The following is a 16,893-nucleotide window of genomic DNA, read 5'->3' as shown; positions in this document are numbered from 1 at the left end:
GCATCTACTATACACCTATATGTAATGATACATTTACATAAAAAGCATTGAGGGTCACATTTACTGCTCTAGTGCTAGACCCTTAACACTTCCCATGCAATAGTATTTTCTTGTATAGCACTTACAGTGTACGCAGTGCTGTACATACAATTTTTGCAGGCACGACTCCCTGTCCCATAGAGCTTACAATCTATTTTTTGGGGCCTGAGCCACAGGAAGATAAAGTGACTCGCCCCAAGTCATAAGGAGTCAACACTGGGATTTGAACCCGGCTCCATGCTTCAAACTCAGTGCCATTGTGTTCAGTCAGTGTCATTACTCACCGAGCACCCTTTGGCGCCAAATAGGTACAAAGCGTACACTAGCAAAGTGTTGCAGATCACTGTCACTGAAGGGGTTAAGGTTGATGTAAATGGGATAACAGAGTACTCACTGTCAGTATTCAAATTCCCAGATGCCCATTTTCAGAGCTTTTGATGAAACAGAGGTTGTAGATATATACACTACCAAAGGCTCACCACACGTTACAAGGCAGCGAGTTTAGCTAATCTGCAGACGTGTCAACTCTCGCCCAATCTCACTTTGAAGTCCGTTTCACCATTAGTTATTTGCAGACACAAAAAATGCATACAAAAAATTTGGTGGGGGGGGGGAGGGGCAAGAGTTGTCAATTATGCAAACAGAGGTGAAACATTTTGCAGATTCCCAAACCCTCTGTAATACCAGTATATTAAATTAAGGGTAGTGAATGTGTTAATAAAACTGCTTTTGCTTGGAAATAGCAGACAGGGGTCACTGCATTACTTACCGCCATGGGCCTTATGCTATATACACACACCGAAGTCTATGCAAATCCCTATGGACTTTAACGGGCAGGCATAGGATAAGCCCCTATGAAGTAATGAGTCCATGACGTGTAATTTCGCTGTGGAAGGGAGGTGCTGCCTTGTTTGTTTGTCCCTTTATGGAAGTAGATGCTCAGTTATACTTGCAAATAAATATCTAATCCTTTAGTCCCTTATCCAAATAATGTCCAGGTGAAAAAAAGGTCTGTAACAGAGGTATTTATCATGCCTAATCCTTATATTACACAATTCTGTAAGCAATGTGGGCTAAAGCGAATGAACCCTTAAAGGGAAACATGGTTAGTTTTTAACTGTGTTTGAGATGTAAGAGTTTGTTTCTCTTGCTGCCGGATCATTTCCTCTTCCTGTGCCCCACTGGGCTCTGTCTCTGATGAGCTCATTATGGAAGGCAGCTCCGCAGAGCACCGCAGAGCACCACGCGGAATGAGAAGGGGATAGAAAGAGGGATTTGCTTGTGCAAGAGATTTCATGTCCTGCTCAACACGGTGGCTCAGGGGTGGAGAACATTTCAGACGAGGCCAATAAATGGGCACAAATTTTGGGGCAGGCCCCCCCTACGTCCTGTTTAAATTAGCTAAACCTAACTAATAATGGCAAAAGTTAAAAAATAAAAAAAAAATAAAAAAAATCTGAATTTCAAATGTCTCAATGTGATTTCTGAACGTGCATTTCAGTTAACGGTTTCCCAAAATTAGGATTGGTTTTCGAGGTGGATAACAGAAGCAGCCGGCGCCCCCACGAGCGTCGGCCATTACAGATCTGGACTTATTTTTTAACATAGTTCATTGTCGAAAACGTTCGCTCACAAAACAGATATGGGGAATAACCTAAATCAAATGATTCAAATCAATGTAAATAATTACATGTTTTTAATTGTTAAAGAAGTTATTCAAATTGTGTTTATTTTCAAAATGTCTGCTAATACTCATAAGTTTCACCCTGTCATGTTTTTTAATTGGAAGTATTTCGTATTGTTCCTTTTCTTAAAATTGATTTTTCAGTCAATTTTCCTTTTTGCGCCTTCATCAGGCCCATTCCAAAGACAAAATCACAGAGATCTTACCACTCCTGCATGTCAGTGTTATGGATTCATGTTGGCGGTGGTGAGGGTGAGGGTCTACTTTTAATTACCGTTTTGCCCAGCAAACCGATCTGTACTTCCTTCACCCTTGCAGAGATGATGTACCTGTAGCCAGGTCCCCTCTGGCTCCCCAGACATTCGGTTCTCTCTCTCTCTCTTACCTGCGATAGCGTGAGGGCAGTTGCAGGGGTGATCGCGTCACCGGGGGCTCCCGGCGACATCAGCTACAGGGCACCGCCCTCTTGTGTGCTTTTGCGCATGCGCGGAAGCTTGCGCACGCGCAGTATAGCCCCAGAAGCGACACAGCGGCCATCTTGCGTTTGGCTCGCGCATGCGCAGATGCGATGCGGCGGCCATTACAGGGAGTGAGATGAGGCGCACCATATTCGGGGGCATCCTCCAGTTCGCACATGCGCAGTTAGCAGCAGCGGTGGAAATTACACAGCGCGCACGCGGCCCAATGTTAAAGAGGGCCATAAAAGACTACAATTCCCAGCAGCCTCTGGGGAATGCACTTTCACCCAGGTCACAGGCAGCCAGACAGCAAATAGTGCTTGCAGCTTCTCCTGCTGGAGAAGGATACATTGTTGTGTGCAGAGTCACGAAGCAGACTGTGAAGCACATGAGGTAGTCAGACTGAGGAGACAGTGGGGGAAGGAAGGGGGACAGAGAGCTGCGAGCTTCTGCCCTAGGCCAGAAGTACCCCGGGCTAGTGTTGAGGCCCTGACTCCCCACTAGTGAGGGTGGGTGTTCATAGGGACAGGCCCTTAGGTAAGGACCCTGTGCCCTTTCAGCTGTGTGCTAGGCAGGGACTTAGGGAAAGGCCCTGCTGCATGTTCCTTAGTGCAGGGACAGAGAGAGACCGTGCTGCAGTTGTGTAATGCAGGGACCCAGTGATAGTGTTGCTGCATGTTCCTGTATGCTGTGTTGCTGATCCAGAGACTGTCCTTACGGTGGGACATCCGGCTGGACCCCATCCCACGCGGAGGTAGAGATCAGCGCTGGACCAAGTGGATCCGTTAGACCCTTTGCCAGGGCACCTGGGCAGGTATTTACAACCTTCCACACATGCACCAACTTTACCTTGCTCCTCACATGTGACAGGCCTGTTCACACACTTGGGTGGGCTTGGACTCTCTGGACATGGGGTTGGGAAGGGGGTGTAAGGGTATAGCCCAGTTAGGGGCTAAGAAGGTTAAAGCCCAGTAGTAGGGGCAAGGTTATAGCTGCCAGCTAGTGGCAGAGGGTGACACAGCTGTGTTGTTATATGTGATGTGATGTTATTGTTTTGCCCATATAGTAAACAGTTACATACATACATACATATATATACATACACACTTCCTTGTATGTGTTTCCTATTTGTGGGTCCTGTGTCAGGGGTCATTCTATACACCAGGAATCCCTGCACAGGTGGAGGCGCTGTAAGCATACGTTCCAGGATACACCCCAGGCTCCCAGTGGCGGAGGTTAGGGCCTCCTGTGAGCCTAACAGGTATTGCACCACACTAGTAACAGATGTAGATTTCCCCACATGGTCCCTATCTGCGATTGGGGGGGAATACCCGTTACATACCTATTTCCTGTTTAATGTACACTGCTGCTAACTGAAATATATTACACTTTCAATCAAAGTTAAAAATAAATTTAAAAAAAAAAAAAAAAAAAAAAAAGAAGGGGGAAGTTTTACAACTGGGAAATATAATTTAAAATATGAACACTAAGGCCGCCTTATAGTGCTGGCGACGGCGACGCGACCGATGATGTCACCCGCGACAGTTATGAGATTTTCCGCGACTGTCGCCAGCGACGTCACGAAAGGGGGCAGTCCGCGGTCTCTGATTGGTTTAGAGACAGTCACATGTGGCGTCTGTCTCTAAAAAAAAAAAAAAAAAAAGCAAATAGAGCCGGCTTCAATTTCATAATAACTGTGAAATGAGAATAAAGGAGGAGGACCCATGTTTATACCCTTTGAAATTGTCATTTTTTAATTTTTAGTTTTGATCTGTGAATTTGACCTGCACAAAACTGTACATCTAGACAGGGAAACCGGAAAGGGCGACACATGCAGTGACTCGCGGTCTGCAAAGACAGCTGCAAAACAAACCGATGTTTCTCGTTTCCACAGTTACATTAACGGATTTTCAAATACATTTACATAAATAATGTGAATAAACCAGTGGAGCACGAAATTTCCTGACACGGCAACAGTTCCATACCAGCGGCTCCTTAAAAACGTGCGTTCAATAGGACTGTGTGTTTACTTTTTGTTCAAGTCTGCTTCCAACAAGACATGTTATGCTCTTTCCCAGATGCTGCACATTTTGCCTGTTTCTATAAAATAGAAAACCGGGAGAGGTTTTATATGGAGTGTACGGCTACGTTTAGTGCCGGCGACGGTCGCTGGAAAAATCAAATAGAGATGACATCCAGCGATCGAGACCAAACCGTCGTGTCGCGCTTACTGTAAGCGCACGCAACGGCAGCAATACATTTGTTTTGCCGCGACGTCACGTCGCTGGCACTATAAGCGCAGCCTAAGGCCGCGCTTATAGTGCCGGCGATGCAACGTCGCCCCAAAACAAATGCACTGTCGCTGCCGCGTGCGCTTATAGTAAGCGCGACAGCGACAAAGCGACGCGATTTTTGGAAGCCGGTAAAATTTGATTTTTTAGTGGCCGTCGCCTCATGTGACAGCCCCTGAACCAATCAATGCCCTGGCCGCCACAAAGCAAAATAAAAATTTCGCTAGCGGCGACTAGTGACGTCACACGTCGCGGTCACTATACGCGCGGCCTAAGGAAACACTGCATGTTGACACCAGACAGGAGCAGCGATAGAAATGATGTACTTTGTTATAGTGTATGCTTTTGATCATACATTTTAAACTGGTTCCATCAACAAAGTAAATGATCAATATGTTTTAAAGCACCAGTCTGTGCAGATAGACTTTTTCTTTTCAATCAATCAATCAATCTGATGCTCTGTTTAGGATTTATAGAAGGGCTTGAAATATTAAGTGTCCAGGAGAAGAAAATGGAGCTCTCCCCAGAGCTCAGAGCAGTTTAATAGCTACCACGGAAACCGCAAACTGGAGATTAAGAAAAACGTGATTTCTAACATGAGCTATTTTTTTTATTTAAAAAAAAAAAATACAAGATCTGTTTAGGGGTCAAGAAACTATTATACGAGTTAAACTCGTGAGCTACTGGAGGGCATTGCTGATTTAGGCTGAGTCCATGGTCAGCGCTTATCCGCTGACCCGCGCTGACGCTTGTCAGGCGTGCGGAGGCGTAGCAGACAAGACATTTTTAGTTTGCACGATGACGGGAGCGGAGGGCCGGTCACATGAGCGGTTCGCCCAATGAGGGCGAACTAGCTCCGTGATGTCACTGGCCCGCCCCCAGATGGCGCGCGGACTAAGGCCAGGGAAAGCACCCGCTTTCCCTCAGCCTCCGCACGGTTGAAGTCTCTATGGACTTAGCCTTAAAGAGGCAGTCATTGCCGCACTTAAAAATATATATTTTTATTTTTTTGTTTTGTTTGTTTTAATATATTCAGTCTTTGATTCAGTCTTTGATTACTTTTATTGAAAAGTAAATTACCCAAGCTGCCGATTGAGTTGTTCTCCTGCGATTGCTCAGCAATGATCCTGCTTCCTAGGGCTCACTAAATGGCCGCCCTTCAGTTTCAATCAATCCTTCAGTAAGTGTAACTCAACAGCTACAATGTATTCTTATATTACAAAGGTAACATGATCTATTATTACAGTTTGTAGCTCACACTGCTGGGGATATTGGCAACACATTATCACAAACAGGAAAGTGCTGCACAAGATCTTGCACTGCTGGAGAAGTGGGCTAAAACCTGCTACAGAAAATCAAAGGATTATCAGTATATTACAACTAATAAAAAATGGTATTAAGAGTTGAATTGAAAAAAGAAAATGTAGTAAGTATTACCTAATACTACAAAACTGATTTGTATAAATAAAAAAATAAAAAAATCCGCAGAATTTACAGAATTTCTCCTTTAAAAACAGAAAATGTATTAAAGTTTCCAGCAGATTTGACCAATAATTTATTTATTTATTTAAATCTTACCTTCCAGCAGCCCACAGCAGCTCCCTCCTGCACCCCGGGAGACCGAGCCCGAGCTCGTGGAGGGAGGGAGGGAGGGGGGGGAGTAGCGGGTCCCTCCGCTCAAACCCCCCCCCCTCCCACTCCCGTCCCCCACCCACTCCCGTCCCCCTCCCGCTCCGGCTCTCTACATACCGCATATCGCGGTCTGTGCCTGTCAGCGCACCGCCTGTCTGCAGTGCGGGCGCACTGGCTGAGGGAGCGGGGCCTTAGCCTAACCCTGTGGCCCCGTGTGACACGATGCAGCTTGTCACATATTAACAGGACTGTGGCTGCCTAACCCTGCAGCACAATGTAAGGTTGCATCCATAGACACTGCAGCCGTGCGGAGGCTGAGGGAAAGCAGGTGCTTTCCCTGGCCTTAGTACGCGCGCCGTCCGGGGGCGTGTCTATGGGCGGGCCAGTGACGTCACGGGGCTGGTTCGCCGTCATTGGGCGAACCGCTCACGTGACCGCCCTGTCGCGCGAGAAATCAGCTTTGACTGATTTCACGTGCATCGCGCGCCCTCTCCCGCTTCTGTGCGCACGCACGCTCTATAGACGCGATCACTGCCTTTAGGTAGTCTAATCGCTCAGCGTGCGGATGCGTCCGCGCGGTCTGCCCCAGTATGGACGCAGCCTGATTCTTTGCTGAATCAGCATACATGTTTCCTTGTGGCGGACATGGTAAAGACTTAATTCTATGCGTTCTATGTTGCAGCTTTTTAGGGTGCATCTTGGAATGGGACACACGGATCTATCACATAAGGTGTCATCTGTGGCTACAGTTCTTTACAATCCTTCCATTTCTGGAGTGTATACAGCAGAGCGCTCTGTGTTTCACCAGCACAGCGGTGCGCAAAGTGGGGGGCGCGGGGTTTACAGATGCCCCGCACGCGCTTCCCGAAGGCATTTAAATTAATGCCGGGGGAGCTGCAGGGCCTCTGTAAACCTAACTTACTTTGATTCCGGTGCTCCTGGCGATGCGTTGACATGAAGCCGCGGGGTCATGTGAGATCACGTTGTCATGACAACGTGATGTCATGACGCTTGAATCAAGGTAGGGGGGGGCGCACGAAGGAGAGGGGGACAGCCAGCTGGGGGGCGCAGGGGAAAAAGATTGCGCACCGCTACTCTAGCATGCCTGGGGGAGGTAAAAGACACTATGACAAATAAGACACATTTGATGTGGAAAGTGCATTGCAAATGAGATGTTTTCTGCACAGTAGCTGTATTTCTCCAGATATTCTTAATGAACGCAGCGAAAAATCTCGTTTTAAAGGAGCAATTCTTGCAATAACCTGTTTTTTTTTTTTTTTTTAATAACTCAGTTCCGTAGTGTTAGATAATACTTACTACATTTCGTTTTTTTAACTCCATTACAAAAAAAAGAAGATTTTATTATTTTTGAATTAACTCATGACAAAGATTTAAACTGATCAGTACCATTAGTGCTCGTTGGGTCAACGTGGTACTGCACCTTTAGGGACCATGTGGGTGCTAAATTAGATCAACCCATTGAACAACTAATATGGGCTTGCAAATCCTGACAAACAAATGAATGTTCAGGCAGTCCTCGGTTATCCAACGGAATCCGTTCTGGAAGTAGCGTTGGATATTGAAACCGCTGTAAAGTGAGTCCCGTGTTAATCAGTGGCGGTGAGCGTCGGATAACGCATTCCGGCGTCGAAAAACGGCCCATAGGGTTGCGTTGGATATGCCATTCGTTGTAAAGTGAAACGTTGGATAGCGAGGACTACCTGTAATTATTTTAAGGATATGCGCTTTGCGTAGGTGCGTAAAGACTAAGCAGCACATGGTTTGTTGGTGAATCATATTGGGCGGGTTAATGTACAGTAATTTCCAGCACAACCTCACAAGAGCAATCCACTTGATTCCTATGCTCAGCGTGCAGATCCAAGTCTAATGTGTTACCTCGCTCTGTGCCTTTGGATCACCAGCTTTGGCTTTCTCCAGCAGGTCCTGAAACGTAGCGTCTGGTTCTTCATTCAGGGCATCTGAAATAAGATGATACAAAACCATCACTGTGAGCGGGATTTTAGCACTCGCACCAAATTAAAAGCGACTGAAGTGGGTATTACAGCAAAGTAACACAGACGCCATGTAAATGATGTCAGGTTGCTATGGCATTGTTTTCCAAAACAAAGGGGAAAAAAGTGTGTCAACTTAACTATGAAGTATCATTTACGCTATAACAGACTCTTATGGTCACTATTGGTATAATAATGACTGCACAAAAAGGGCTTTGTTTTATAAAGGCTAAAGCGGCCATTTGGGCCATAGACTAATGAGGATTTTCAGCCAAAAACGTCCCGAACAGTCGCATTGGAGCATATAGAATTACCCCCAAAGTCTGTTCCCTCGCAGGTTACTTTTTACAATGCAAGACAGTGTGACGGTCTGTTTCAAAGTGATTCACTCAGTGGATGGAAACCATTTTAAAACAAAATAATGCCAACTTTTTAAAAGGCAACCCCACCCGAGATGTCAACATAACTGCAGTATTTGTGCCACTACAGTACAGTGGCTGCCTGTCAAACTAAAGGATGTGTGTCAGGTATATGAGATGGACGCAGAACGCTGAAACGATCACTTAAAGCTGCAGTAGTAAATGGTAGGATCTTACAGTTAGGGCTAGATGCTATTCTACATATACACATAGTAACTTTATAATTGTGCACATAGAATTCTTCGTTAGCACTGCAGAAAACAACAACATTGGCAGAGAAGACAAAAAAACAACGCAAAAAAATACGTGCACAAAATGGCACCCATTACAAAATAGCAAACGTACTACAAAAATAGAAAGAAAATCTCTTTGAGCTGAGCAGGGAGGATTGCTGCATTGCATGCAGCTCTGGTAGTTTAGTGACCCACTATTCCTGAGATATTTGCCGCTTTTACCACCGGACAAAAATATCTGTACTGTGAACACAAAATAGCCGTAACTTCATCAGGAGAAGACGTAAAAGTTTTCTGTTAGTAACCAAGCAGCCATAATGGTATTTGTGTACACAAAAGGAAAAAAGAAAAATAAGTTACCAAGAAATATAAATCTCTCAGGAACAAGGGGGGTCTCAGTGATCAAGAGACCATGGGATGGCTTTGGGGGTCCCTCCATTTCTAGTAATAGCAAAAAGAAAAGAAAATATTTGGGAGTATTCTAATTACGCAAACAAGTGATAAATCATAGTATCTATTCCAGTCAGGCTGCTGGGTTGAAACGAACTTTCCTGAATATGCCTTAAATTGTCTAAATCAAAAATGGCAAACCCAGCAATAGTGCAAGTCTATTCTTTTTATTAATAGTATTTATGGCGTGTCATCTGCCTAGTAAATGTGAACAATGAAAGCAGCAGGGCACGTAAGATATATAAACTAGGCTATTTATTGTCTTATAAATAATTATATTTATTTTATATTCGAGTGTTTGTATTTCTCCTTTAGGGACCCTTACAAGAAGCTCTCTAGCACAGGAGAGCCAACCAAATTGTAATTGAAGAGAGGGTAAGTCAATTGGTCATTTCCACTACTTTGTGTAATCAAGAATAGATAGGAACACAAGGAGTAGACATTACTCCAAATAAGTGAGCGTTCAGAGTCATGGCTTGAATAGCATTTCAAATGGCAAAGTAGTGACCTACATTAATTATGACCTGGATTGTGGTTATACTTACTGTATGCCCTTTTATGTTTATAATATATAGCGATTTATGTAATTTTTACGACATGAAATGTTGAATTAATATCCACCTAAGTGTGCCTTTGGCGTTTTCTTGATTAAGAAAATTAATGATTTGGATTTGTTGGTGTGCTCTATGGAACAGCTTTTCTGGGGGGAAGGGGGTAGTACTTTGACATTGGGGTTCCAAGCACCTCCCTTATTAATGTATACATTTGACCTGTGCGGAACATATTAAACATGATAAACTAAGTGGGCTTTATTCACTAATCCGGTGACCGTACAAAATACGGTTGGACTACTGAAGTGGATCGCTGTTCTACATACAGCTATTCTTGTTTAATGAATGACCCTCTATATTATATCACATGAGATCTCCAACCATGGTTTTTACATAGAGTTCTACCCTTTCTGTGTTAAACATGATAAATACACAACATGATTAGCAAAGAAAACTATTTTTTTGTGAGGAGGACACTTAACCTTAGAGTATCTGAGTGTTCCGGTATTTATACTCAAATGCAACATGATCTACAACATAATACTTGATGCAACCAGCTAACAGATGCATTATGTTGACATTATCATTAACAATAAGCTGCTGCATAAACATTAAGTCCCATGATACCCAAAAAACTTTCAGGATAATCCATGGGATATGTGGTCATATTCAATATTATGTTTTGTTGACCAGAAGATACCTAACAAAATGACAGAAAAGTCAAACAGAATAAATCCTACCAAAATAAAGCTCTATTTTGTTTTCAGAATTGGAACTGGAAGGTCTTCCAGAGCTGAAATGCACTAGTCTTCGTTCTCGTCCCCCCCTAATTTCCCAAAATATTTAACTACATTTATTAACGTTCTGGTAATCTTCTACCCTTTCAGGAAACCACAATAGATGCCAAGTGAGCCTCACTGTCATTGGTCATTACTAGTAAGGATAATGTGGCTGTCCATTGTATAATCACGACGGCCATGCTGATTTTTGTTCAGGTTTACTAGCAAAGAACAACATTTCTGAGGAACCAGAGTAGGAACAGGAGCTACGAATAGCATGAATCAGCTGTAGAGTACATACATAAATTTTCATCCACTCATCTCACTTTGTCACTGCGTTGGTCTTCATTTCTTTTGGAATCCAACAAGGTTCCATCTTTTTCAAACAAAGATAATGCCTTCTTGCAATATGTCCAGCCCACTGCCATTTAATTTCTTCACCCTTGTGATAATGTAACAGACTAATTTGGTATTGAACCTATTCCTTTCTTTTACTGTCCCTTTGGGTAATACCCAGCATACATTTGTCCTTACTTTGAGTTGTCAGAGACTTCTGAATTTTCTTCGCATTTAGGGTCCAAGTTTCACAGCACATACAAAATACAGTGGTCAAAAACTTTCGAGGCACAGTGAAAGGTAGCCTTGATATATCGTCTAGTTTCTTCCAAATGCGCTCCATCCCATCGTCTTTCTCCTGTTCATCTAATACAAAAGGTTCCCATCGATTACAACTTGCCGGCCAAGGAAGACATAGCTTTCGACGTCTAGTTGTAATCCATTTATTTCAATCTTGGCAGAATTTTCACATTTGTTGATCACTTTGGGCTTGTCAAGATTGATATGTAGGTCACTTTCTTACCGCTGTGGTGAGCTCTCCGATTTATTGCTATAGGTCTTCTGCACTTGTGGTAAAAATAACAATGTCATCTGACAATCGTAAGTGACAGACAAGTATTCATTGTTAGTTTTGATTCATTTTTTCTCCCAATTTAATGTCTTGAAAAATTCAAGTGTTGCGGTTAAAAGCTTTGGTGACATGGTATCTCACTGCCGCACTCATTTGCTGATCTCCATCTTGCTTGTATCTTCGTGTAATCTAATGTTTGATGTAGCACTCAAATGTTCTTTATCATATCAATGAACACTTCAATAATTTATTTTCTCAATGCATCTAGGACCACGGAGATGTAGACAAAACCAAATGCTTTTTTGTAATCTACAAAATCCTGAAGTGGTAGATCTTCATTACTTTGATAAACAATTTATTGTATGACTTGGATGTGCTCCTTTGTGTTGCATCCACTGCACCTGAAATTCCAAGATCTGTTGTAGCAGATTAGTGAATATCTTCGTAGAAATCTTGTAAGTGATTGGAAGTAGACTGATTGGTCTGTAGTTCTTGAGGTCTTCTTAGTCTCCTTTCTTGTGGATGAGGATAACTATGGCATTACTCCATTGCTCTGGAATTTCCCTGTTCAAGCAGCATGTGAAGCATTTTTATGAAAGGACGTATGATACATTATTGGTGGTTTCTTCCTGCTTAAGCGTTTGTCATTTTGAATAGTTTTCATCATATTTACATTCTCTTACATCTTCAGTTATACGTTTGTGGATTTTCTTATTCTTAGAACGTGAGATTGCTTCATTTCTTGTCGTCTTATGACGTGTTTTGTGTCAAATATTTTCTTCGTGTTTTATGTTAATGATTCCTCTAGCTTCATAAGTTTTTCATAACCATTTGTTAAAGTGTCCCCATGAATTCTGAGCAAGCCAAAGCAAGTTTTCAGTTCTAATTTACATTTTCTGCTATTATTTGAGGTTATTGATGTTGGTTCTTTTTGCCTTTTTAATTAGTTGTCTTCTTTACAACATCACATTTAGATGTAATCTGCAGCGAGCCAAAATCGGTGATCACTCCTTGTGCTAAAATGGTTAAAGAGTTTGCAGTGTTTAATCATGTGCTTGTTGTTAGTAAGGATATAGTCAATTTCATTTTTACTCCATTAGGTCCAATCCATGTCCATTTTCTATTTGGAGTCTACTTGAAGAATGCATTCACACTGTGGTAGAATTGGCAGAATGTGAAAACTTTCAATCTATTTTTCAATGTAGCCAAAGGTGTGGTGAATCAGAATGAAAATCGCCACACCATGTAAAAATTGAGAAATTCAGTTGCTCAATCGAACATTTAAAAACACACACTGTTCGTCTGCTTCCCTCACCTCAGCACCATCACCTGCTGCTGCTTCCACTCAGAAGTGTATGTACAGAGCTCCCAGGCATTTGGTAAGGAATCAGCTTTATTCTTTCTTTATTTGGTATTTTTTGGTTTGGATCTGTGGGGGAGTATACTGGGAGTATACTGGGAGTTTTATAGAGGGTTTTGGGTGCATTTTCAGGCTTAAAAACCATTTTTGGTTTTCACCCAGGAGCTGCAGTGATTTAACCCAGCATAGCTGCAGTTTAGCTGGCTGGAAAACTGCAGTCTCACCCCTCTCTCCTCCCTCACTACTGGAGGTTTTTACTGGTTGTTTAAACTTCCAATTTCACTCTTTTGTTTTTCTTAAGCCTGATTCCTTTTCTCACTTGCTATTGAGAGCTCTGTGTCTTTTCTATAAAGACTTGTAAAATTGTGGTGTTTGCTTATTATAACAGAGAGAGAGAGTTAATAATAAAGGAAAAGATTTAAAGCTGCAGCAGGTTTTAAAAGCTGCTGTTTTTTCCCCTTGCAGAGAGATCTCTTCTTAAAGGGACAGTTTTCTCTCAATACCTCTCTCCCTAAGCAATACCCTCCCCTGACTTAGAGGCTTATTTGTTATCATGCCTGGAAAGGGGAATAGGACTAGTGCGGCAACGGGGGCGACGCCCGGTTACAGAACACCAAAAACTGTGGCCCCTAGGAGCAACACTCTTAGTCACAGCCCTAGGCCTGGTCCTTCCAGTGCCCTGGCCACGCCTCCCCCAGCACCTGTTAGCAGCGTAACCCCTGCAGTCCCAGTTCAAACATGGGCGCATGTGGCAGTTGCAGGCGTTGACCCCAGCAACAACAATGCTGGGGCCACGCCCCGTCTGAGCAGGAAGCTTGGGGTGAGGTGCCCAATGTCACCTGGCCTAAACATGGAGATATATGTGAGGGCTGTGGCTGATGTGGTGGGTCCCTCTGCTGTGGTGGCAGCCAGCAAAATGTATGGGAGGGGCATTTTTTTCCTCCGTACGCTAGCTGCCACTCACACCCTGGTGCAGAAAGGCATCAGTGTAGGGGGGAAATACATCCCTATGGAACCCATGGAGGGGTTAGGCACAAAGGTCATTCTGTCAAATGTGCCCCCTTTCATCCCAGATTGCCTCATGAAGCCGTACCTGCAAGCCCTGGGAGACATTAAGTCCCCCATAATAAAATTATCTTTGGGCTGCAGAGATAGGGCGCTGAGGCATGTACTCTCATTTAGGCGGCAGGTACAACTGCTGCTGCCAGGGAGCAATGAATCTGTGGAGGGTTCGTTTAGGGTGCCCTACGAGGGCATAGCATATACTGTGTTTTATGGCACGGAGGGGGTTAGATGTTATCTGTGCAAAGAGCTGGAGCACACTCGTAGGAGTTGCCTCAGAGGGAACAGAGGACCCATCCCAACTCCTGCACCCGCCCCTCCCTCTGCCAAGACACCTGGTACCGCTGTGCCCACCACAGCGGGGCCCTCAAGGGCCCAGGTCCCTCCTGAGACCGCAGGAGATGTCGCTGTCCCATCCGGAACAGTGACTTCTGCACCTCTTCCTGGAGAGCGGAAGGAAGGAGAGGGGGTCGCCATGGAGCGGCCAGCCTCTGTTAGCACTGTCTCCCCCCAGGAGTAAACACCCTGTGCCGCTGCGCCCACCGCAGCGGAGCCCTCGGGGGCCCAGGCCCCCGCTGGGACAACAGGAGATGTCGATGCCCTATCTCAGACAGTGACGTCTACACCTCTCCCCCAAAGAAAGAGGGAGAGGGAAAAGCCCTCGAAGGCTCAGGCCCCCTCTGGGACCTCAGAAGATGTCACTGCCCCATCTCAAACAGTGACATCTGAACCTCTCCCCAAAGAACAGAGGGAGAAGGAAAAGAGCTCGAGGGCCCAGGTCCCCCCTGGGACCACAGAAGATGTCACTGTCGCAACTCAAACAGTGACATCTGAACCTCTCCTCCCAAAAAAGAGGGGGAAGAACAAAGTCACCCCAAAACAGTCACCCTCTGTCGCTGTCCCCCCCCAAGAACCCCCTAACCCCATTGTAAGCACCGTACAGGGTGAAGGGGAGCGGGAGGAAACTCCTGCTATGGAGACAGCAGCACCCTCTCCAGGGAAATCAATCCCCAGGAAGAGCAAATTTAAAACCAATAAGAGGGTGATTGAGGAGGTTGAGGGTGAACCAGATTACGTTTACCCTCTGAAGTCTCGGAAGCGGAAAGAAAAATCAGTTCCGCACAAGGTGGTCCTGCCTGGCCCACTGGTTGGGATTAACCAGTGTAAGCCAGATCCCACAAATGTTCAGCCCCCCCCCCTCGAATTTCTGGAGGGAATGCAGCTGGAGGTACCCGACGCCTCTGGGGACGTTGGGGAGCCTCCCAGCGCCCCTCTCGGTTGGAGAGCATCCCCTGGAGAATTGTGCTTCGGTAAATTTGACATGCCGAGTGCACCTATCTTCAGAGCCAACCAAGATCCCCCTTCGCCTTCGGGTGACGCACATAGGGATAAAAAGCCCCAGTTTGCATCACCAGAGGAAGGAGATGGGTTAGGGCTGACCCCCGTGGATGAGGGTTTGGAGGGTGTTGTGGTGAGCACTTCCGATTACATCTGGGAGTTGTCTGACCTGAACCCTCTTGGTGCAGAGTTTTGGGCGGGCACTTTGTTGGGAGTGAACGCTGGGAAAGACCCTCCCAATGAAGCCCTTGCTAAGGAGTGCCCCCCCATGGTTGGTGAGAGCCCTCCCGCGGTTGGTGGGTGCCCTCCCGCGGATGGTGGGGACCCTCCCGCGGATGGTGAGGGCCCTCCCGCGGATGGTGAGGGCCCTCCCGCGGACGGTGGAGGCCCTCCCGCGGATGGTGAGGGCCCTCCCGCGGATGGCGAGGGCCCTCCCGCGGGTGATGCGAACACCCGTGGCACGTGTGCTTCTGTGGCCCCCAAGGACTCTCGGGAGACCACTGCCTCTGCCATGTCGCCACCAGCTGCCCCTGAACATCCTGACTCGGGGATGGAGGTGGAGAGCACAGTGGACCCCCTCGTGGAAACACCAAGGAGGGGATCCAATCTAGGGCTGAGAGAGGCCCCTGCAGAGAAGGACGGGGGTCTTGAATTCTCCAGCCAAGAGGAGCCTGGGGAGTTGGGGCTCAGAGGGGAGTCCTCTGGCACCATGGAGTCGGTGGACTCCTCGATCCCCATTATCCCTGCCCGGGAGCTAGATAGTTTCCTGGATGATACCCTCTGTAGACACGGACATACAAAGGTGCAGTTGGCCCTTGAGAGGTGGAAGGATGCTTCGGTCATTCTCCACTCTCTCAGAGTATATATCAAGGCTAACCACAAGGCCAAACTTTCCGGGACTATCGAACATACTCGGGTCCTAAAGTTTAATAAAGTGTTGCGAGAGCACGTAAAGGCTTCTCGGGGTAAAGTACCCTGAGCGCCTATGGGAAGCAAGACTCTTGATTACCAATGGCTTTGAGCATCGGTACGCTAAACGTAAATGGATGTAAGGACGGGTTTCGAAGGTTCCAGGTACTCTCCTTTTGTACAAAAGGGAAAGTATTCTGTGAGTTTCCTGCAGGAAACCCATACCACTCCAGAGGCTGAAGCCAGCTGGCATCTGGAGTGGCGAGGCAAGGTCTTTTTCAGCCACCTCACTTCGACATCTTGTGGGGTGGTGACCCTGTTCTCTGAATCCTTTCAACCTGAGCTGCTGCTTGCCAAAGCTGTTGTTCCAGGTCGCCTGTTGCATATCAGGGTCCGACACGAGGACTACACGTTTAATTTCCTGAACGTGTATGCTCCTGCCAACGGACCCCTGAGAAGGCAGTTCTTCGTCAGAATGTCTGAATACCTGGAGACAGTCGATGCGGACGAATACGTGGTGCTCGGGGGTGATTTTAACTGTACCCTCGAGGCTCGCAAAGACCGGAATGGTCCGGAGCCACACCCGTGTTCTGCGTCGGCCTTGCGGGAGGTCATCACCCGCTACTCCTTGGTAGACGTCTGGCGAGAACAACATCCTGAGGCATCCACTGAGTTCACCCATGTTAGGGTGTTTAGGGGTGAACGGATATCCTGGTCCCAGATAGACAGGCTGTATATTTTGAGCCACAGCCTGTCACGAGCCCAGTCC

General features: G+C 45.8%; 1 protein-coding gene across 2 annotated transcripts in view; it reads right to left on the bottom strand.

Moving 5' to 3' along the window:
* Positions 1-16,893, bottom strand: part of WFS1 (wolframin ER transmembrane glycoprotein) — a 55,593-nt gene that overhangs the window by 12,847 nt on the left and 25,853 nt on the right. For both annotated transcript variants that reach the window (XM_075569664.1, XM_075569673.1), the window contains one exon: positions 8,001-8,083. In XM_075569664.1, the coding sequence (XP_075425779.1) occupies positions 8,001-8,083 (83 nt within the window). The remainder of the gene's footprint in view (positions 1-8,000; positions 8,084-16,893) is intronic.

The sequence above is a fragment of the Ascaphus truei genome, chromosome 1 (genome assembly GCF_040206685.1).
Source record: "Ascaphus truei isolate aAscTru1 chromosome 1, aAscTru1.hap1, whole genome shotgun sequence".
Taxonomy (NCBI): domain Eukaryota; kingdom Metazoa; phylum Chordata; class Amphibia; order Anura; family Ascaphidae; genus Ascaphus; species Ascaphus truei.
This window is presented reverse-complemented; position numbering and strand designations above follow the sequence as displayed.